At 34.0% G+C, this 22,968-nt stretch overlaps 1 protein-coding gene across 4 annotated transcripts in view; it reads left to right on the forward strand.

The window, feature by feature from the left end:
- VPS13C (vacuolar protein sorting 13 homolog C) overlaps window positions 1-22,968 on the forward strand; it is a 172,241-nt gene that overhangs the window by 99,295 nt on the left and 49,978 nt on the right. For all 4 annotated transcript variants that reach the window (XM_063091557.1, XM_063091558.1, XM_063091559.1 and 1 more), the window contains exons 46-61: window positions 984-1,137; window positions 3,170-3,282; window positions 5,818-5,987; window positions 7,938-8,185; window positions 9,358-9,587; window positions 10,835-10,927; window positions 13,175-13,540; window positions 13,719-13,805; window positions 15,093-15,242; window positions 15,427-15,691; window positions 16,301-16,461; window positions 17,478-17,599; window positions 18,117-18,411; window positions 19,681-20,070; window positions 21,630-21,734; window positions 22,424-22,588. In XM_063091557.1, the coding sequence (XP_062947627.1) occupies window positions 984-1,137; window positions 3,170-3,282; window positions 5,818-5,987; window positions 7,938-8,185; window positions 9,358-9,587; window positions 10,835-10,927; window positions 13,175-13,540; window positions 13,719-13,805; window positions 15,093-15,242; window positions 15,427-15,691; window positions 16,301-16,461; window positions 17,478-17,599; window positions 18,117-18,411; window positions 19,681-20,070; window positions 21,630-21,734; window positions 22,424-22,588 (3,114 nt within the window). The remainder of the gene's footprint in view (window positions 1-983; window positions 1,138-3,169; window positions 3,283-5,817; window positions 5,988-7,937; window positions 8,186-9,357; window positions 9,588-10,834; window positions 10,928-13,174; window positions 13,541-13,718; window positions 13,806-15,092; window positions 15,243-15,426; window positions 15,692-16,300; window positions 16,462-17,477; window positions 17,600-18,116; window positions 18,412-19,680; window positions 20,071-21,629; window positions 21,735-22,423; window positions 22,589-22,968) is intronic.

A 22,968-nucleotide genomic window follows, 5' to 3' on the forward strand; every position in this document is an offset into this window, starting at 1 on the left:
TTAGGGGACACACGGTATTGTGGCATTCAGAGGAGATGTGCTGTTCATGCTTGTCTGAATTTGTGTGTAAGTGCTCAAAACAGGTCTTTAAAAAAATTTACAAAAGGTAAAAAGATAAGAATCTTCAAAAAGTAATGATTTAGTGGATCTTATCAGCCAGCAGCAGCTTTGAGTGTTCTAGCCACTTCATGTTGTCCTGCAGCCACCTGTGAGGAAGACGGCATTATTCCTATCTTAAAGGTTAAGAGAATTGAGTTAAGAAGCTAAAAAACTTGGCCAGCAACACAGCTTGAAAGTGGTAGAGCTGATACAGATTTGCCTGACTCAAAAGCCCTAACTTTTTCTTTTTTTTTTTGGCCACACATCCCCTTTTATAAAGGTGAAAGATAAGCAAGATGCTATTTTCCTGGTCCGTTTTTTTGTTTTTAGAAATTCTTTATAGACACATTTGTTATTGTTCTAAGAAGTGTTATTCCTGATAAGTTAAATGTTTTATGTATGTACAGATGCATAGGTACTGAGAATAAGAGCTACACAGCAGGAGAGTGTCTTACTTGTTGGATACCAGAAACTGAACAGCACCCTTCCTAATGTAGAAGATGGATCTGGTACTGGGTAGAAAGAGAGAGGCAGGATAGAGATGAGAGGACAGGGAAAGGGGAGAGAGAGAGGGAAAGGTCCAGGAATAGGAGGACATCGTCACAGATAAGGTGGGCAGAGTTTGTGTTGCCGGAAGCAGGGGCTTGGATATGGGTGGAAGAAGAAGTGTTATTTACACACTGTGGACAAGAGGAAATATTTCTCTCTTACCATTCATGGTTCCAGCTCTCTCGGTCTCTGTCTCTTTCTGTTCCTTTCTCTCTCTCCCTCTTTTTTGGTAGATGAACAATTAGTTAATTTCAGGAATCATAAATTGAGACATAGATACAATAATCTGCATTTTTTTTATTACTTTATGTTAACAAATCATTGGTGGTTTCTAGGTTGCTCTCAGTGAAGATGACTTAACAGTTTTAATGAAAATTTTGCTGGAAAATCTTGGAGAAGCTTCTTCACAGCCAAGCCCTACACAGTCTGTGCAGGAGGCTCTGAAAGTGAGAAAAGAAGGTATTCCGAGTGCACCTGACCACCTCAAAGGTATAAATTGATGAAGATTTTTGCCTCGATTGTAGAGAAAAATTAGCGTGAATATCATGTTTAAAGTTAGTGTTTTTTTTAGTTTTCAAGCATAATGTGGTATGAACTGATTCAGTATTGTACTATTTACTGTGGAAATCTAGGGCTGGGGCTGCCTCTTGAAGCTCCCAGGGGAGGGAGGTATGCATATTGTCTGTTGCAAGGGAAAGGGTCACGTGTTGTTGTCTGCTGATGTTTGTTTGCCTTTAAGTGTGAAAGCTGAATTTGCTGAATTCACCAGGCAGTGAGGTGGTCCACCTTGAGAGAAAAATGAAGGTAGGCATGCAGCAGTGAGGTCCCCAAATAATTGAGAGAAAAGGACCTCAGTATCACATATCATACTCAGATGACTGAACCATGAGAAAGGAAGGTATTCTTGTGTAGTAACAGCTTTACTTATCTGGCTTTATTGGAGAGTGATATAGTCAGGTAGAAAAGAGAATTTTTCAGATTCTTGAAATTGAACCTTTAGAAAGTATGGAACCTTTTAAATTCAGCCATTTTTAAATGATAATTTTTGTAAAATATAAGGTTCCTTCTTGCTTTCTTAAGTAAATTATATGAAATATAATTTCCCTCTTTTTTTAACACTATTTAAAGTCCTTGATGTGAATATCATATTTTTTATTAGACTGTAAATAGGTTAATATTTTTATGGCTATAAAGAGGTGAAATTCCCCTTGCTCTTATAGTAAATGATCCCAGGCTGCTATGCGTTCATAATGCTCTCAGACCGTCAGCTATTGCTTCTGACAGCCCTCGATAAAATTGGCTGGTTAATAAGACCTTACCAACACTGCTTCTCATATAGTTAGGCCAGATATGTTTTGAAATCACACAAATGGTTAGAACAAGGTGCACAGTAAGATTTCCGATTGAAGTGGATAGTTGTGAGTGTTGCATAAACTTGGTGAGGCCAGGATCTTCTCCCCAGGTTGCGTTTGTGCCTCCACATAGACAAATGCTAGGTAAGCAGGCTGTTAGGGTTAGACAGGAACTGTAGAGATGAATAAAATGTAACAGGCAAGCTTTATGTGATTAATGTTCTCATTGTGTTCAGCTGTGATCAGATGCATTTATCTGGTTCTCGCTATATGGTTAATGTGGCACTTGGGAAAATTTCTGAGTTCAATGGAAGCTGCAAGGATGATGAAGATTGGAATATAAATTATTTTCAGGAAACATGGGGGCGGGGGGAACACAGAATTTTCCAACTTGGAGATTCCTTACTTGGTTAAACTTATGCTGTGTTTACTTTTCTAGTAACTTGTAAGAACAGACTTTCCTATATAATGACCAAAAGCTAGAATCAATGTCCAAAATGATTATAGAATCATCTTGCAAGATATATTCTGTCTAACCTGTTTAAAGATGAAGGGAAAGACTAACTTATTTCTTGAAGTCTCTTTCACCTCAAAATTGCAAGGACCCTCACATCGTATTTGAGCTCTGTTTGACTCTGCTATTGAGTTATTTTCTGTTCTCTTGTAACAGTAATGGGTTGGGTAATGTAGGTAATTAAAGATAGAGAGAAGTGCACTAGGCTAACAGAGCATATGTTATTAGCTGTCTAATCTAGGGCAAACTGTTTGACTTTTCTCTGCCTCCAATTTCATAATCTCTTGAGATAGTTTGAAAGCAGTTAGCGGAAAATGCCTTGACAATTATGAACTACTCTATACTAAGTAATCTTGCTTTGGTGGGCTTTTAAAAAAGTTTTTTATTTTATTTTATTTATTTATTTTTTTGCAAGGACCCCTTTTTGTTGTTGTTGTTTAATGTAGATCATCTGCTTCTGTCACTTTGCCCTATTCTAAATATATACGGAATAATCACTGCCATTTTTATTGTCTCATAATAGGATTTAAAGAATCCTGGAAAGCATGATATAAATTTGGAATAATAAATTATTATCCCAGCTTTTAAAATATGTGTAAAATCACGTACCTACTTAAAAGCTTTTTGATTTTCATATTCATGTTTGATCCATTAGAACAAGAAGATTTGACAGACTCAAAGCTTTCTGTGGACCAGAGTGTCACTCTGCAATTTGACTTTCACTTTGAATCTCTTTCCATTGTCCTTTATAACAACGATGTCAACCAGGTATGTAGTAAATTTCTGTAATTCCTTAGCTCTTGATATTCAGTTTTAGAATACTGGCATTTTTCAATGTGCTTATTCATTAAAAGATTTAATGTTTATGCAGTTCTGTTTGGCCTATGTAACATGCATTGGTCCTGTGCGGTCCTCACTTTGTTAGTGTTTCTAGTCTTAGAAAGCTAAGAAAAAGCACTCAGAGTTTTATTTCTAAGAAATATCAGCACCCAAACACATTTTGATCCATTGCTAATAGAGGAATTTTATATATGAGCAATTAATCATATGTACGATTTTATTATATAACTAGATATATATGTATGTATAATTATTTATGAAGAATAATTTAGTAGTGGCTTTGGTGCCTTAGATGATTATTTTTAAATTCATGACTATCCATGATATATAAGCATTCATTGTGTTTCTATTGGATAAATGTTATATGTAGTTGATATCTATTTAATATACTGATTAAAGAATTGGAGAACCAAAGTCTAATGCCATAAAGATTTGAACTAAATAATGTATCAATGGCATTTTAGGATGCTATTTTTTATTATGAGTGTCTTCCAATAAGTGTTTTTTATTATATCAATTAATTGTCATATGTTGATACCTGTAATACGTATGTCATATTATAATACCCATAATCTGTACTGGTAATGAATATATCTTTTGTTAATGCCCATTTGTATATGTTAATTCATTATTTATATTGCTTTCTAAAATTTATCCAATAGTTATGCATTATTACTGTTGAGTTTTGGGCTAGTTTAGTAACTGTCATTTATATAATGAACTGCCTTAATTTCTAATGTTTAATGTTCATGAAAATATGGGAAAATGACCCTATAGAAATAAACAGTTAATTTTACTTAAGTTGCCATCATTCCACTGGTTCCCCAGCCTTAGAATCTTGCTATCTTTTTTACTTCCTTCTTTCTTCACTTTCCTTATTTGTTCAGACACTGAGTACTGTCAGTTTTTTCTTTTAGTGATCATTTGTTCTTTTCTGTCAGTTCTTGCTGCTGCTTTATTTGAGACTCATCTTAGCTCACATTTGTAGTGTTGGAATGACTTCCTTGTTTGTTGTTCTTTTTCCTTTTGTTCATCCTAAACACTGCCACAAGTTCATTTTCCTAAATGAGTCTCATGTAGTCATTTCTAACTTCCCATTCTGCTTACAAACTTTCAGTGTTGTATTACATGAATTTCTCCTTATGCACAAAATGTTCAGTGGCTCCAAATTGTCTACATCAGTAACCATAGTAGGAAACAGTAGTGTGTTGTGATCAGTAAATGTATCACGTGTCATTTTTATTAATAGTTATAGCACAGAAGTTTGTGAATTATTTTCATTTTTGTAAATTAAGGGCATTCATAGTTTGCCAGTAATGCCATTCTGACCCACTTGCACGCATTATACGTTTTGAATGAGAGATGGTGTGAAGTTCTAACCAGTGTGTCAAGGACTGCATGTCACCAGCACCCCTTTTATCAACAACATGGTCTCTAGAGCAACTGTGAATGATATTTTTACTTCACTGAAGGTTTTTTGTTTGTTGGTTGGTTATGTTTTGTTCTTTTAAGAATCTGGGCATATCTAGAGAATTTGGAATTATGTGTTATGGTGGAATAAAGATTGAGGTTCTTTTTTCTGTAACTGAAAGTTTAGATCTTTAGTTTGGGATTTGAGAACTTGATTAGGCCTCTATATTTCTTTCCAGTCTTATTCCCTACCATTCTTTAATTGGAATATTTAAACCACCCTGTACCTTGTGCCCTCAGAGCATTTTGAATTGTTTGTTCATGTTTTTTCCCCATGAAGAATCTCTTATACTGTCTTAGCCTGTCTGATCCCATGCAGCCTCCCAGGCTCATTTAAGTTCTCACCTTCTATGTGAATTTTCCCCAGCCCACAGTGATCTATTTGACCTCTCTAAGCTTTTACTATTTGTACTCTTTACCTAACCACCTAATATCCTTTGTAGAATGTGGGAAGATATAAATATGAATAAATAAATTACTATATGTCATTAGGAATTTGATCATTTACACCTTATAGCATCTCCTTGTGATGTTCCTTTTAATATATTTATGTCTTCTTTTCTCAATTAAGGTAGGGGATAAGCTCACTGAGATCACCTACCGTGCCTTCCTTATCCTTTCTCATAAACCCCATAGTTCTTATCAGTGTTTCTTACAGAAGAACTCATAAAATATTTAGTAGTTAGGAATTGACTGATAAATTGACAAAAGTGTTTCTTGATTATTTTTATTTGCATTGAAGTATAAATCAGATAAATTTTTAAATATTAATCATTACTGAATATCAGCACACACATACATGTATTTATTTGAATCTACATATGTTCTCACAAACATGCATATTCTCTATTCCATTTGTATGTTTTAACACCCATACTTTTAAAATTTGTGAGATCAGTTTGCTATTAAGCTCTGAATTAAGAAATATGTTTAAAAGTGTATACATAATATTTAAAGGTAATCGATTCTTTTTGTTTGAAAAATATACCACAGGAGTCCAAACTTTCATTTCATAATGACAATTTCCATCTTGGTGAACTCAGACTGCATCTTATGGCCTCCACAGGGAAGATGTTTAAGGATGGCTCAATGAATGTCAGCGTTAAACTTAAGACATGCACCCTTGATGATCTCAGAGAAGGCATCGAGAGAGCGACATCGAGGTTTGTCAGCTCTAAATTTGCTGTACATGATTTAAGGTTGAAATTGCATCTGGTCTTGCTACCAGGCATTGCCAAGCTTGAGATCATTAAAAAAGGGCTGTTGTCTTTTGGTCACACTCCTGATTTGAATTGCATCAAGAAATGATGCTAATATGAGATTTAGCTGGTTTAAAGTTTAAATTAAAAGGAAGTTTAATAATAAAATGGAGTATCATCTTAAAAATGGAAACTAACAGAATATGAGTTTTAATAGTTTAATCTACTTGGGGTGCTATGTTGATAATATATTTTTCCAAATTGTCCCCAGTAGGCCGAATCTTTTTTTTTTTTTTTAAAGCCCTAAAGTTATGGATCTTTACTTTGTCTTGTTTATTTTGTCTATGTCTTTTAAAATAGTTTTGCAAAATTTCTTTCTAAGTTTTAATAGAAATAGAATCCCTAGCATATTCACATTCTCAACCCATTTTTGAAAGATTAGCTATCAGCCTACTATAAAGTTTAAAATATGTAATATCAATAGCCTAATTATGTTTTTATTCATTTCTCAAATAACGAGACACATTATATTTTGCACTTGATATTTTTCTGGAGAAAAAAACTACGTTGCGACCTAAACTTGGACCCCATTGAATGCATACTAGGTACTTCTGAGCCCTTTGTTTTTATGCTAGATAAATAAATGAGGAAAGAGTGCTATCATGCACCCAGCTTTTCTAGTTTTCAAATTTTGTGTCTGGGGTAGCTGTCTACAGCTCTCCAGGCAAGGGCGATTAATGCCGTCATCTGTTTGGTACTGTGCTCTTCCCAGCACATGTGAGGATGTATGGAAACTATTGTTACTGAACTCAGGTCTCGCTGCCCATCCCCTTTAGAAGGAAAGAAAAAACTCAGAAGTCAAATGGTTGGTGTTAGAAAAGCAGATGTATTCAGCTGAAGGAGATGGTAGGCTGTCCCATCTCAAAGACTTAGATTTACTGAGGGGTTTATAAAGGAGAGCTTGAGGGAATGAAACGTGGGAGGTGAAAAGCAGGAGAGAAGGGTATGTGAGCTACAAGGAGTCCGTGTCTCTGAGTCAGGTACAAGGTCTCGCCAAGGCTTCTTCTAGTTTCTGTTCTCCACTGTTAACTTAGGACCCTGCAAGATTTTGATTTGCTCTGGAGTAGAATCTACTCTTCTGCAAAGTCTTTCACGTAGTTTCACTTCGCAGAGCTCTGGTTGACTTGGCTGGTGCCCAAGGTCAGCTTCCAGTGATTTGGCCTTGGTCACTTCTCAAAACTCTACAAGTCTCAAAGAAAGAACTGTTAGCTTTGGAAAGTACTGATTGGCTTCTCAGCCTTGTGTTCTTATTTAGCAAGCAAGATAAAAATGTCAGGAGATGGTAAGAAAAAGTGGAAAGGAAAAAAACCTGTCCTTTTAAAAATCCCCCCCTTCCTGAAGCCCAAGTGGTTTCAGGTCCCAACATGGCTTCAGTCCTGCTTACTCCAGCACTATCACTGCAGGCACTTCATAAACACTGGCTGATTTGAGTTTCATTGAATACTTTTGGACTCAAGTTGTATAGGATGATCTTTGGAGATAAATTTCTTCAAAGAGGTTTTTTTTTTTAAGTAAAATAACATAGAGAGATTACCTCACATTTTGTGGGACCACATTGATGTGTTTTGTTAATTGCCCAAATTCCTTCCTGCAATCATTGGTTTGTTTCTCTAGTATTGCATTATAATTATAAAATATTCTATGATTGCTTAATAACTTGCATCTTGCTTTGGAGATTAGGAGACCACATCTTGGTTGCTAACTGGGTAATTAGATTCCATTTAACACTGATCTGTTTTCTATTCAGATTAGAAAGTGAAAGGTGAACGAAAAATTACTGAGGTGTATAGGAAAATTTTTATCTTTTTAACTTTTTTAGCAGGAATAAAATAATGATATATATATATTTTTCAGAATGATTGACAAAAAGAATGACCACGATAACAACAGTTCTATGATTGATATAAGTTACAAACAAGACAGAAATGGAAGTCAAATTGATGCTGTTCTTGACAAGCTGTATGTATGTGCCAGTGTGGAATTTCTGATGACTGTGGCAGATTTCTTCATCAAAGCCATGCCTCAGAGTCCAGAAAATATGGCAAAAGAAACACAGATTCCACCAAGACAGATTGCCATGGGGAAAGTCAAGATAGAGAAAGGTTAGAAGAATTTATCTGTTATAGATGACATCTTGTATATTTTAACAAAAATTACAAAAAGAAAAAAGATTAATGAAGAATTTAAGAATGTAAAATTAGTCTTTCAGATTCAAACATATCCTATATGAAAATTGTATTTAGCAAACATTTTTAAGAGAGAGGTACAGTATAAATATATTGGACTAGGGGCCAGGCAACTCTGCTGTGGTTTCAACTGTGCCATTTATATTTCTTTACCCATCCAGAAATAGAGGGAGTTAATGTGGTCAGTGCTTGGCATCCTGTTTTATAAGTGGGGAATCTTTATTCAAAGAAAATATTTTGAAGAATTCTGCTACACGGAAGAGCAATTGAACAGATAAAAGCAGAAGGTGGAGAAATTGGAGGACCCAGTGTAACTCCCTGCATATTACCTTTACTCCTTAATCTTCATGGAAGAGTTTGTAAATGTCTGGTCAAGGTGCACACTGAAGCGACTTTCAGCTCTATAATTCTTTTATTCCACCATTACCAAGTAGATCAGTGATTTTCTGTGTTAAATTATAATTTCTAAGGTCAGGCATTTTTCTGTCTAATTTATATTCCAGAAAGATTGGAGAAATAACATTTACCGGCAAGGTCAGAACCTTATTTTTCCACTTAACATTAATGTTTCTTAAACAATAATCATATCTGATATCTCAGTATTTATGCATACATTGAATATATTTATACTACAGATTATATGACACTATGTACTTTTGGGAGAAATCAAAATAAACAAGTATCAATGGTTTATCTACTTTATCAGGCTCTCTTTTCCTCTTCCTGATATTCCCCTGTGTGGTTTTCCCCTCTTTGCACCTGCCACGTAATAAAAAACATACTGATGTATGTATATGTACACGTATACCTTAATTCTGACAAAAACACCTTCAAAACAAGATTATTCCTGCTAGGTCAAGGTGGGAATGAACTTGAGACAGGGATCAGATTGCTTTGCATTATCTTGCACAGTCAGCGTTTGTTCGTGATTGATAATCATTTAATCATTAGTACTAATCAACCAATTATTGTCACCATATTAAATTATAGCAAAATATTGAGAACAACTTAGAAACTTGTAGATAACATATAGTCAAGTGACGGAGATTTACTTTAAAATCTTTTGGTTCCTGTTTTTGTTTCTTCAGATGACTCTCTAAGACCAAATATGACTTTAAAGGCCATGATCACAGATCCGGAAGTGGTATTTGTTGCCAACCTGACAAAGGCTGATGCTCCTGCTCTAACAGCCTCATTTCAGTGTAACCTCTCTCTATCAACATCCAAACTTGAACAGATGATGGAAGCTTCTGTGAGAGATCTGAAAGTGCTCGCTTGCCCTTTTCTCAGAGAAAAGAGAGGGAAAAACATTACCACGGTTAGAATTGCCTCTTCTTCTAATCTTGGATTGAAGAATGGCAGAAATGGTTGATTCATAGAATCCTAGAATATGAGAGCTCTGCAGGACTTTGGAGATTATTTGCTACCAACTTGGAGTTTTACAGATAAGGCTGTTGAGTTCCAGAGATGTTAAATGATTTAGCCATGGCTGCTAGTGACAGAACTGGGGATGAACTTCAGACTGGTTTTCTTTTCACTATGCCATCTTCTGTTGAAAAGTATTTGAGTTTAGTACAAATATTTTTTTCAGCTGTTTCTTTTGTTCAGCGTAATATACCCAGTGAATGAATGAATGATATTTAAGCTTAGAATGAACAAATTCAACTGCTGTTGTGTGATTAAAAGAGATGGTGTTCTGCTGTTATTAAAAGTTAATTTCAATTAGGTTTTTACATTATTGAAAAATATGATTTTAGTTAATTACCATACCATTTATTTTTTAATGTTAAATTGATAAATTTGTGGTAACAGGGTTATTATATTATATGACTCACTTGGAGTGTTACTTTAAATTTAAAAAATTTGTAGGCAAAGTGACCTGCATAAAGAAATCCAGTGCTAGGCTTCATCTGTACTTTATCATGATGTATGTTTTGACAGAATTTATCTTTTGACACGTCACAGAAAGCTTATAATTAATCACTTCATTAAAAGCTCAGTCTAATTTTTAAATGATGATTGTGTAATACGAATTACCCCAGTTCAGGTGCAAGATTATTTTATTTATTTCTTTAATTATATGTAAGAATATAGGCTTCATAGTTTTAATAAATCATCAAGTCTGAAGATTTGACATGTATTCTAATGAGGACTTTACTTAATATTCAAGACTGACCTATTAGTCATCTGTAAACTTTTATTTATCTACTTTACCATAGTTTTCAGCTCATTTTTATAGATATCTCAAAAGTATATTTTTAGAGGACATCATTTAAAAAATATTTTAGCAAAAGGAAACATTTTAAACTTCATATCGTAAATGTGATTTGGCATGAAGAAATTTTTTAGAACTACTTAAGGTCCATTAACAGTGTTCACAGATTTGTCATAGTTAGAAGAGCCCTCAGGGCAGATTCTCAGCTAATTTAATTTGCCTTTTTGCTTTTAGTAGTAGGTTATAGTTAAAGATCCTAAGTTAAGTAAGACATGGTTCTTATAAGTGTATATTATGTTTATAATGGATCTATTACCAAGGAAATGTGAATTTCATTTATTTGTTTCTAGGTCTTGCAGCCCTGCTCTTTATTTATGGAAAAATGTACATGGGCTTCAGGAAAACAAAATATAAATATTATGGTTAAAGAATTCATAATTAAGGTTAGTGCCTACTATATTTTTGGGGTGAAAATTCTTACTTTTCAAACAGGATTGTATATTTTCAGTTACTTGAGGCAGTGTCTTTTGGTGTTTCTCATAACTTAAGCATTATGCTAGTCACATATTCAGTAGTCAGTACCTCTAATATTAAAATTTTTCTTTAATGCAAATGTCTGTTTGTTTTCTTTAAAAGAGTATTTTCTAATATCTACAAATGACCAGGGTAGTTTTTCCTCTATTGTTACTTGCACATGTGTGGGAGATAGGTTGAGTTGGAAGGGAGAGCAGGATGGGATAGGAGGAGAAGGGAAGGAAGGATGGAAAGGTGAGGTTGCTATTACTTTATTTGTAATAAATTATTTTTACGCTTTTATTTGATGTGTAATTTGATTGAATTTAAAAACTAATTAAATGTTTTATTTGGCTTATGAAAAATTTGCAATAACATGTATGCTAGAAATACATTATTAGGATTTGCTTTTTTTTTTTTAATCCCTTACATTTAAAGTTTTGAAAAAACAATTTCTGTTCTCCAATGACACTGATTCTTTAAGTATAACCTTGTGCCCAGTTACAAATGGAAGATGTAGAATACTTTCTGAAATCTATTTCTCTCTGTCCAAAGAATGTAAAAATGAGGTGGTTAATGCCAATAATGATAGTAGCTTTACATAGGTCTGTGGCCATAGTGATCAACCTAAGGCTCAGAGTAATTTCATTTGAAGTACCATGTAAATAACAATGTAGTTTTTTCTCAACATTTTAAAATACTGGTTAGTCTTAGATTGTATTTTGTTAATGGATTTACATTTTTAAAGAAGTAAAGTAGTAAATGAGAGGAAAACTCTTTGAATTTGTATGTATTTTCATTAAGGCAGTAGGTTAGGTGCTGGGGGGGCCTTCTGTTTTTTTGTACATAAATTGATTTATTCATTCAACACACATTTTTTTAAGTGCTTACTATGTATAAAAAATGTCCTGTACAAGGTGTTGGGGATTCCTGCCTTTAAAAAAACTTAATGGCATGTGGCAGAAAGAAGTAAATTAGTGATTGCAGTTTTTAGTGCTAGAGGCATGCACAAAGTGCTGTTATGAGCACAGGCAAGGGGTCTTTAATTCAGACCAGGGCATTAGGAAAAGCTGTCTGGAAGTGGGACTATTTAAACTGAGTTTTGGAAGTCCAATGGAGAGGGAGAGGAAGGGTTATCCAGACAGGTCTGATAATATGCACAAGGACAGAGGTGTGAAAAAATTCTTTAAGGACTTTGAGGTTGGTGCCATATGGCTGGAGATAATGGTGTGGTGGAGTTGTAGGAGTCAGAACATTAATTACATAGGTGACAATAATAAGGCAAGGAAAAAAAGGATTCAGTTGACAGGTAAGTTAGGAAAGTACTATGTACCAGATCCTCCTTTTGGTGATTCAATTATATCTCTTTAGGATAGTAAGTAAGGGTTGTGAGAAGTGAACAGTAAAGGAATCCATTTAACTTACTTAAATTAACCCAGTATTTCTCAAACTTTGGGGAACTCTACCTAGCTGATTAGGCAGTAGGCCACAAAAAGCTTTCTGCACCAAGCTAAAGAGAGTTTGAATTTTACCCTGAAAGTATGGGAAGTTGCTGAAGATTTTAAACATAAGAATGACCTGTCCGGATTTGGGTTTTAGAAAATTTTGCTGGTAGCAGTGTGGAGGGTAGGCTGAGTGGGTGCTGACTGGATAGAGAAGGACCAAGGCATACTGATAGGAGGAAAGTGAGCAAAGGTAGTATCCAAAGATGATAAGATTATAATAATTTGCAGATCTTGGGATCAGTCAAAGGTGATCCATGATTTCCAGCTTTCCTGTTTCAAAAAGATGAATGGAGGCCATTTATGTATATCTTGATGAGGAACACACACTTTGGTTTAGTTAATGCACCTGATTGAAAAATGAAAAGTTTGGTTATGCTTCTGCATTTATCTGTTCACATAACACTATTTCACTCTGAATTTGTCAGTTTAAGTTTGGACTATTAACATATAACATTAATTACTTAATTCCAAGTAACCTGAGCAGAAATCAGCATTACACAGTTAACTGACTTGACACGTGATTTTGTGTGTTCTTTCTTGTTTTCCTTAGTTATTAATATGTTATAATTTTTAATTAGTTACTATTTAACTTTTTTATCATGTATACATTAGTTATTCTCATCTGGGAAAGAATTTATTCTAAATATTTTTCTGCTTTTTCTTTTTTTAAAGATTTCACCCATAATTCTTAATACTGTGATGACAATCATGGCTGCTATGTCTCCAAAGACAAAAGAAGATGAATCTATAGATACATCTAAGGAAGCAGAAAATCTTTGGGGTGTCAAATCTATTAATGATTATAACTCTTGGTTTCTTGGTGTGGACACGGCAACAGAAATAACAGAAAATTTCAAAGACACTGAACATCCATTGATAGAGGAAAATTGTATTGTTGCTGTGGAATCAGTACAAGTTACCCTAGAATGTGGCCTTGGACATCGGACTGTTCCTTTATTATTGGCGGAGTCTAAATTTTCAGGGAATATTAAAAATTGGTCTTCTCTAATGGCTGCTACTGCCAACATGACACTAGAGGTATGGCAACATCATTTAGTACTTCCAAAGTCAATATGTATTGTTTGTGCCTGTAGGTGGGTTTTTAAAATGGCTGTTGACATACAACATTAGTTACTTAATATTTTTTGCTACTAATTACAGAAATATATAATTAAAGTTGAGAGACTCGCTTATTATAAATTCTGTGCCTTTCCAGGTTCACTATTACAATGAGATCCACGCTGTCTGGGAGCCACTGATTGAGAGAGTGGAGGGGAAGAAGCAGTGGAATTTAAGGATTCATGTAAGAAAACCATAAAATATCTTTGTATGAAGTGACACTATGCATATTCATTAATATTTTTAGTACAACGATTCTTAAGATCTGGTCCAGGATCCTTGAAGCCCTTTCAGGGCTCCATGAGGTGAAAACTCTTTTTCATAGTCCTACTCAGACATTATATATCATTTTCTCGTTAATGTACAATGGTGTTTTCCAGGGACTATGTGAATGTGATATTGCTGCAGATTGAACGCAGAGCAGAAATGAGAATTCATTTGTCTTCTCTTAAGGCAGGCACCAAGAGATTTATAAATGCCCCTCTTCTCACTATTTATATTTTTTAAATAGTTTTTTTCATCAAAAATGTTATTCATATGAATATTAAAAATTTTCTCAGTTTTAATCTCTAATAGAATACATATTGGTAGGTATAGCCCACATAAGTGAAGCTCTTTGGGGTATTCAGTGATTTTTAAGGGTGAGACCAAAAAATTTGAGAACTTCTATTCTAGTTTATGAAGTTTTTTTGTGTTATCTCTTTATGGTATTTTTTTAGAACACTTCAGAATCCTAGATGCTGAAGCACATTTTTCTCGATTAACAGGAATGTGAGTGTATATACTGTCACAGCACACCTCTCTGAGGCAGCCTGACTTAGGAATCAGGCACTGAAATTGACTCAGCAGAAGCTTTTGTTAAAGATGAGAGGTCACTTAAACTGTTTTAATTTCCTGTCAATAAAGTAGAAGTAATATTTTTGACCTATCTTTCTCTGGTGAAGGGAGGCCAACAAAGAATTTTTACAAGGCTTTTGAAATGCTGTTAAAATAAAAACTCTGATGGAATCTTATGGCTAGATGAAAGCTTATCATGGTACTTATTTGTAGGTGTTACTGGTAAAAAGTAGAAGGAAAGAAACTGTTATTTCCAGATGATGCCTTCAATGAGAATCAGTTTAGACCTCAGGGTCAACTTAGGTTGCTCATTAATACATAATCACCAGTTAGGCAACATTTAGTATATAGCTATGCTCTGGGAAATCCACAAGAGACAGATATTGTGGTTGACTTTGAGTGCTTTCATAGGACAATTCTAAACATTTGCTGATCTGCGCTAGATCACAGTGAAGCACAGAATATTTTTGAAAATGAGACTTTTTTTTTTAGGTTCACTAAATTTATTTTAAAAATTATAAAACGTTTATTATTGAGGAGATGACCAGATAGGAGAACTTAACTCTGTTGAGTATTTTAATTTTATTATTAATTGGCTAATAACTTAAATTTGTTATGTTATTTATCTTTCTAGGTAAAGAAGAACCCAGTCCAGGATAAAAGTTTGATGCCAGGAGATGATTTTATTCCTGAGCCACAAATGGCAATTTGTATTTATTCAGGAGATACAATGAATATAACAATATCCAAAAGTTGTCTTAATGTTTTCAACAATTTAGCAAAAGTATGTTTGATTTTTGCTTGGAATTTTTCAAGTGGAATGTAAAATGAAACATGTATGGATTATTATCATTATTATTATTTTTTGGTCATCAAAATTAGTTCCTAAAAAATGTGTGGTTATGGTATAGTTTTTGAAAAGAATGTACATTTTGCAAAATTTTATTGTGGTGATATGTTCTTTTCAGGGTTTTTCAGAGGGCGCTGCTGCTTCTTTTGACTACTCTTTAAAAGACAGGGCTCCTGTTACTGTGAAAAATGCTGTAGGTGTGCCCATGAAGGTACGGCCGAATCGTAATCTCAGAGTAATGGGCTCCCCTGAGAAAAGTGATATTTTTGATGTTGATGCTGGTCAGAGTTTGGAATTGGAATATGCCAGCATGGAACCTTCAAGTCGAGGGAAACTGTCTATATTGAGCCGTCAGGAAAGCTCCTTCTTCACTCTGACCTTTGGTATGCTATATTTACTTTATTTTAAGGACATTTTAGGACATGTTGGTGTGTGCTCATTTTTGATAACAGATGAATAAGATATTTTGTTGCAAATATTTTGGGAAACAACATTTCTAAATGCTTGAAACAAACTCATCTCTTCTAAAAATTAAACTTGATTAATTTAACTTAAGAAGCACCTTAAAAAACTAAATTATTTCTTTGCCCTTAAATAATACCATATATAGGATATTTCAAAAAGGATGGAAATTCAAAGAGGAGAGAAAATAACTATATTTGGAAGTCCTAAAATATTGACAGAAATTATCACCATTACAAAGAAAAGGACATTGTTGCCATATAGTTGAGAGAATGAGAAATAAGTTGGATTTTGTTTGTTTTAATAATACAGAACCCCAGGAAAAATTGTTTTGAGTTATAAATTTGATGTCAGTAACTGGTTTTCTTTCTTTTTTAGTTCCTGCATCTTAAAAAAGCATTTCATAGTGGTCATTTCTAGTCAGGAGGAAAAATACTCTTGTCATTATTTGGAGGTGCTGATGATTATTGTCACAGAGAAATATTGGTAAATTAATATTTGGGATATTTTTCACTTGTGCTCTGCCTTAGTACCTCATGGATACACAGAAGTCGCAAATATCCCTGTTGCCAGACCTGGACGGCAATTGTATAATGTACGGAATCCCAGTGTCAGTCATTCTGACTCAGTCTTGGTACAGATTGATGCAGCGGAAGGGAATAAAGTAATTACCCTTCGCTCTCCTCTGCAGGTAATACTTTAAAGTGGCTTGTATCCTTTTCAGGATATCAAGAAATATTAAATCATTTAGCTGAATATAGGAATATAGTAAAACTTTATTAGGTCAGTACTGACTAATCAGAAATCAATAATAAACTGAAGTGGCTTCTATTCCCTATCCAGCTTGCTTTTGAAAATTCTTTATTTTAAATGTCTGATAAAACAGTTTTGTTCATTTAAAGCCCCCCCCCCCTCTTTTTTTTTTTTTTTTTTATCTTCTGGGCTTAAAATTAATGAAGCTGTTTTGGTGTGTATTCTTCTGAGATTCAGAGCTGAAGAATGTTATAATTATAGTTGGTTGTCAAATAGGATAACATTTTATTCTCTTTGTATATCACTTGGGATTGTATTTTTCAAGGATGTGTGAAAGAATATTGGAATGATCTACTCTCCTTAAAAAAATTTTAGCATCTTAATCTGTATAAATATTTTATTCTCTACTTTTAAGGCTTTATTAAACATTTTTATTTTTCTCTGCATTACTACAGTTTTCAGTATATGGTTAGCAAAAGAACATTTCTTCCTTTCTGTAACATCAGATAAAAGTGAAAGACTTCACATTTTGGCTGTTGCTATCTCTTAGTTTGTTATTAGCTCCAGCATATATCATACTGTAGTCAGAAAAGAGAGTTGTACTATTTTTTTCATTTTTCTTTTGCTGTCCTTTTCTGTTTAGACATATGATATATTGAGAAAAGGTTGTAGTGAAGAAAACATGACTGAAGACTTCAAAGAATACAGTATATTTGAAAGAATGTTCAGACTAATGTGATATAAAGAGCATGTGAATGTCTTAATAATTTTCAACTGCCACTTAAACATTAAGTCTAATATATATAGCACTTAAATATCCTAAAAATTTTGAATTGCCAATAAAAATAGCTTTCAGTACTGGGTTTGAAACTTTTTAGATCTAAAAGTAATTGTGATTGTGTGCTGCTCACGTTTTTCTTTTGAACTTATACTTACATATCTTTTTTCCAACAGATTAAAAACCATTTCTCTATTGCATTTATCATCTATAAATACGTTAAGAATGTTAAGCTATTAGAGTGCATTGGAATAGCCAGACCTGAGGAGGAGTTCCATGTTCCTTTAGATTCATATAGGTAGATATTTCTTTGAATATACTAAGCTTTAAGATATTCATAGTATATATTTTTAATTTTATGAATTGGGATCTGTATTCTGGTAAATAATCTCATATTTTTATTGTCTAAAGACCTGTAAAAGCCAGTATTAAGACATATGTAGTTTATTCTTTATAGAGAAATACATTTATATTGAATTTATCAGGTGAAAATTCCTTATTGTATATTTGATGTTTTAGAATTTTCTGAGATTTATTTTTATTAGGTTGCCTTTGTGTGTGAAATACTTTTTTAAAAAGTTGTCCTTGTTTACAAAGTGTCATTTTTTTGTTGTTTATTTTTCCCCCAGGAAGTTTCTTTCTGAGTTAGCTATGTGAATTTGGGCAAATTTCTTAACCTTTCTTAGTGATGGTTTCCTTGTCTGTAAAAATAGGAATAATAGTACCTGCCCTGTAGAGTTATCAAGATGTAATGAGATTCTTTTTCTTAAGTTCTTGATGAAAACTTTTTTCCCACTCATTTTCTTTCTCTGCAGGTGTCAGTTGTTTATTCAGCCAGCTGGAATCTTAGAGCATCAATACAAAGAATCCACCACTTACATTTCCTGGAAGGAAGAACTTCACAGGAGCAGGGAAGTCAGATGCATGTTGCAGTGTCCATCAAAAGAAGTCAGCTTCTTACCTCTCATAGTGAATACAGTTGCTCTGCCTGATGAATTAAGCTATATATGTACACGTGGGGAAGACTGGGATCCAGCTTACATTATTCATCTTTATCCTTCTCTCATTTTGCGGAATCTTCTCCCATATTCTCTAAGATATTTACTTGAGGTGTGTCTCTTGCATTTTGTTTTGTTTTTATTGTTGAACAGAGTATATTCTAGTTTTGTTTTATGGTGTTTTTAGTCAAAGTCATATTTTTATAGCATACTCGTAATACTTTAACCGTATTAATGATAGTAAAAACCAGCATAGCATCTGTGTGCCAGGCACTGTATTGTATGCTTTGCATGTATTAACACAGTTACTCTTTATAATAACCTCCTCACGTAGGTACTATTTTAGGTCCATTTTATAGAAGAGGAAACTGAGTCACAGAGAGGTTAAGTAACTGTCTCAAGGTTCCACAGCCAGTAAGTGGTGGAGCTGGGATTTGAGCCTAGACAGTTCGGCTCCTTGATCACTACTACTTTTTTCTGCTGTCTTAGCCGTAAATTAGGAACCATAATCATCTCTTTATTAATTAAGTAAAATGTTATTAACTAAAGGATAGAAAAAAGCCAATGAGAATATAAAATATTTCATCCTAATTTAAAATTTTTATTTTAAAGTTAATATTATGATTATTTGGTCCAAGGTTTTGTTGAAAATAAAAATAATTACTGTCTTAAGGAATAATAAGGAACATTTTCTAGTAATGGGGTATGATAAATATTTTTAAATTTCTACAGGTCATAATATTTTAAAATATAAAAGCCTGGAAAGTATTTGTAACCTAAATTATTTCTTTTCTTTATCTGACAATGAACCATTCCTGAGTTGTGAAGTCAAAAATTAATTAAATGAACTAAATAGTGTTTATACAATAGGAGCTTTCAGTAAGGAAGCCTGATTTATTTGTTGCTATTACTCATTTTAAGAATACTTCCACCTAACTTAGATAGCTTGTCAGAATAGTTTGGGTTCACTTTCCTTATTCCATTCGTGTGAGAACCATCATGCATGATATATGAATAGAGGATGAAACTGAAGTCCAGGCTGCTAAGTGGCTCACTTAATGACATAGCTCTCATGGACAAGAGCCAGGGTTCCTGAATCCAGCCTTTGATTCTTGGTATAGATCTGATTTTTTTCTCAAAACTTAGGGCTGTTGGCCTACTAATGGCCTACTAAGACCATTTCTGCTTGTGGCTATGTTATAGTGTTTCCTTTAGTCCTTCGTGGTTACTGGACATTCATAATATGTAAACATGCTACTTCATTGGAGACTTGGCAGTCAACTTGCATCTGGCAGATTATTTAGCATTTGTGTAAAAGAATTTTGCTATTTCAGAGGTTTTTAAAAATCACTAAGCAAACTTAGTTTTTGTTTGTTTTTAGGGAACAGCAGAAACTCATGAGCTAGCAGAAGGCAGTGCTGCTGATGTTCTACATTCGAGAATCAGTGGAGAAATAATGGAGTTAGTCTTGGTGAAATACCAGGGCAAAAACTGGAACGGACATTTTCGCATATGTGATACACTTCCCGAATTCTTTCTTGTGTGTTTTTCTTCTGACTCCACAGAAGTGATGACAGTTGACCTGTCAGTACACGTCAGGCGTATTGGCAGCCGGATGGTGCTGTCTGTCTTCAGTCCCTATTGGCTAATCAACAAGACTTCTCGGGTTCTCCAGTATCGTTCAGAAGATATTCATGTGAAACATCCAGCTGACTTCAGGGATATTATTTTATTCTCTTTCAAGAAGAAGAACATTTTTAGTAAAAATAAGGTGTGTTTTTGTGTAGAGTTGTTAAAATAGATAAATTTCTAATCTAGAAACTTGGGAATCTTTTGTCTTCCCTGAAACCGTGCTTACCTATTTACCAAGTGCTATTGGTATGAATTAGGTTCAAGGAGACATTTAAGGAACACATAATCAAATAGAATGTTAGAAACTAACGACAACTTTTTCCTGAGGCTGAATTACCCTTTTCTCCAGTGCTCATAGAATTACTTCTGTTCTTGAAGTAGTGTCAGGTAGAATAGCTTGCTTTCATGTACTTTACCAGTGATGAAGTGGCATTTCTAAAGATGCAGTAGTTGAATTTGGCTTATATTAGTGGAGCTTTCCCATCTATGTATGAAGCACTAAGCCAGGCCTTTGGGAGAGAATCGTAATGCCTGAGCCTGGACCTTTATGCTCTGGTCCCTTCTTTTCTCTTCAGAGTCATATTTTGGTATTCCTCACCACACACTTTCTGTGCCCTGTGTCTAGAATGCCTCTTCCCCTAGTCTTTCCTTGTCTCCCTCATGTTTCCTGGCTGTTGCTGTTCATCCTTTGGCATTCTGCTCCAGCATGATAGGTGTGAATATTTTCTAATCATTTAAAATGGGTCTAGATATCCCATTCATGTTTTCTTAGAGTAGTGGTCCTCAAATTTCAATGTACGTTACAATCACGTAAAGGACTTTTAAAACTGATTCTTGGATCCTGCCCCCAGAATTTGATTCAGTGGGTCTGGGTAGGGTCTGGGAATTTGCATTTTTAACAGATTTCCAGATGCTGCTAGTGCTGCTAATCCATGGACCACTGTGAGAACCACTGTCTTAGAGTATTGGTTAACACATGGCATTGTAATTACCTGTTTATATGTCTGACCCTGGTTGTCCTCAAGTTTTTTATAATTTAATTAGATGAACAGGTATGAGATTAATACAGGGGCACAGTTGGGTCTCTTCTAAAAGATTTTTATCGAAATCCCAGGGCCAGAAGTAAACTCTTTATCCTCTTACCTTGATAGCATTTTACAACTCTTGTATGGCTCTTACCACATTGAGCTTTGTGTCATAATTGTTGGTATGTATTTTCTGTTCTCTCTATTTAGATGGAAGCTCATTGAAGAAAGAAACTGTGTCCTATTGTCTTCCATTCTGCCTCTCACAATGCCTTTCACGTACTCTTGCTGAATAATGTTAAAGACATAAATTCTCTACATGCTAAAACTTTAAGAATTCGTTAGTTCTATACCACAAGTCTAACACTGGAAAATATTATCATGCATTATGATTCTTTTTAAAAACAACACAGGGTCTCATTAGTATACATCTTTAAATTCACTATACTCATTGCACAGGTGAATGGGAAGGTCAGACCTATGATTTTGTTGTATTGTCTCCTAGAGTTTTTGGTGATTCTGTTAATCATTTGCAATATGACTTCGATTATATTTTTCTGTGTGCCGTGATACTAAAGAAATTTTTAGTGGTCTAGCAACTTTTCATCAAATAAAGTAAATACTCTAAAGTCTTTTAGGTTTCTTATATGATGGTATGTGTTCTCTGGTATAGGTACAATTAAAAATTTCAACTAGTGCCTGGTCCAGCAGTTTCTCATTAGATACAGTGGGAAGTTATGGCTGTGTGAAGTGTCCTGCCAACAATATGGAATATCTGGTAAGATTCTGCTTGTTTATTTACCATTGACTCCGTCCACCTTTTCTACAGTTCAGTAAACAAGCTGGCTCCTAAGGGGTACAGAAATGTAAATTCAAAGCATTACATATGGAGGGCTGTTGTCTCTATAAATTTCTGTGGCCACTGGTATCAAAGCAAAACCTGAATTTGTCTAAAGACAGTGAGTTTAATCTATCCAAGTGAGCAACTTGGTAAATATTCACAGTATACTAGAATCCTCATTCCATACCACCCCCTGCAAAACATTTCTTAAATCTTAGATTTCACTACTATGAAAATTTGAATAATCTGATGCTAGTTTACCTGTTTTATTCCTGCTTTGAAAGTTTTATTATTAAGAACAGATAATAAAGCAGTAAAACTTGAGCCTCTATGCTAATTATAAAGCAATTTATGTTTGGAATGTTAAAGTGTAAGCCATACTTGACAAATTAAATCTGTCATTGTAAGTTGTCATTTGTTAAGTTACTGATTGATATTTCTTGAATTGGTTTCTGATGGAACCACACTAAGGGACCAAAATTTTTCTTCTTAGTGAGAAGATAATCAGTAGTGGAATATGGCTTATAGTAGTTAATTTAAGAATTCTTATTTTAAAATATTTTAAGTAGCCTGTGGGGGATTGAATGAAGTACTAGATAATAAGCATGTTTATATCCTTTCCACAGGTCGGTGTTAGCATTAAAATGAGCAGTTTTAATCTTTCTCGAATAGTCACTCTGACTCCCTTTTGTACCATTGCAAACAAGTCATCATTAGAACTAGAAGTTGGTGAAATTGCATCTGATGGCTCAATGCCAACTAATAAATGGAGTTATATTAGTTCTTCAGAGGTAAGAATTTTCTTTTATGTAATTGGCTCCTAAAATATACAAATAAATATTGTCATATAAGTAAAAATTGTATGTACCTCTTTGTCATACTCACTTTGCTACCATATTTATGTGTTGAAATATGACAGCTAGCTTTGAATGATTTTTCTTTCACATTGTAAGTATATGTTAAAAAGAGGAAAAATTTTGATAATATTTACCACTGGCCCAGTCTACATGGTTAACAGTTGTTCTCTAGTTCTTCCTATCCAAGGGTACTTCAAAAATTTTATGGAAAAATGGAATTGAAAGATAATATAAATCTTTCCATGAACTTCTTGAAGTGCCCTTATATGGGTAGAAGGTGGATATGTACTGTGAAAAGGACATAGAGATATAAT

Source organism: Cynocephalus volans, chromosome 3 (assembly GCF_027409185.1).
Source record: "Cynocephalus volans isolate mCynVol1 chromosome 3, mCynVol1.pri, whole genome shotgun sequence".
NCBI classification, from domain to species: Eukaryota; Metazoa; Chordata; class Mammalia; order Dermoptera; family Cynocephalidae; genus Cynocephalus; species Cynocephalus volans.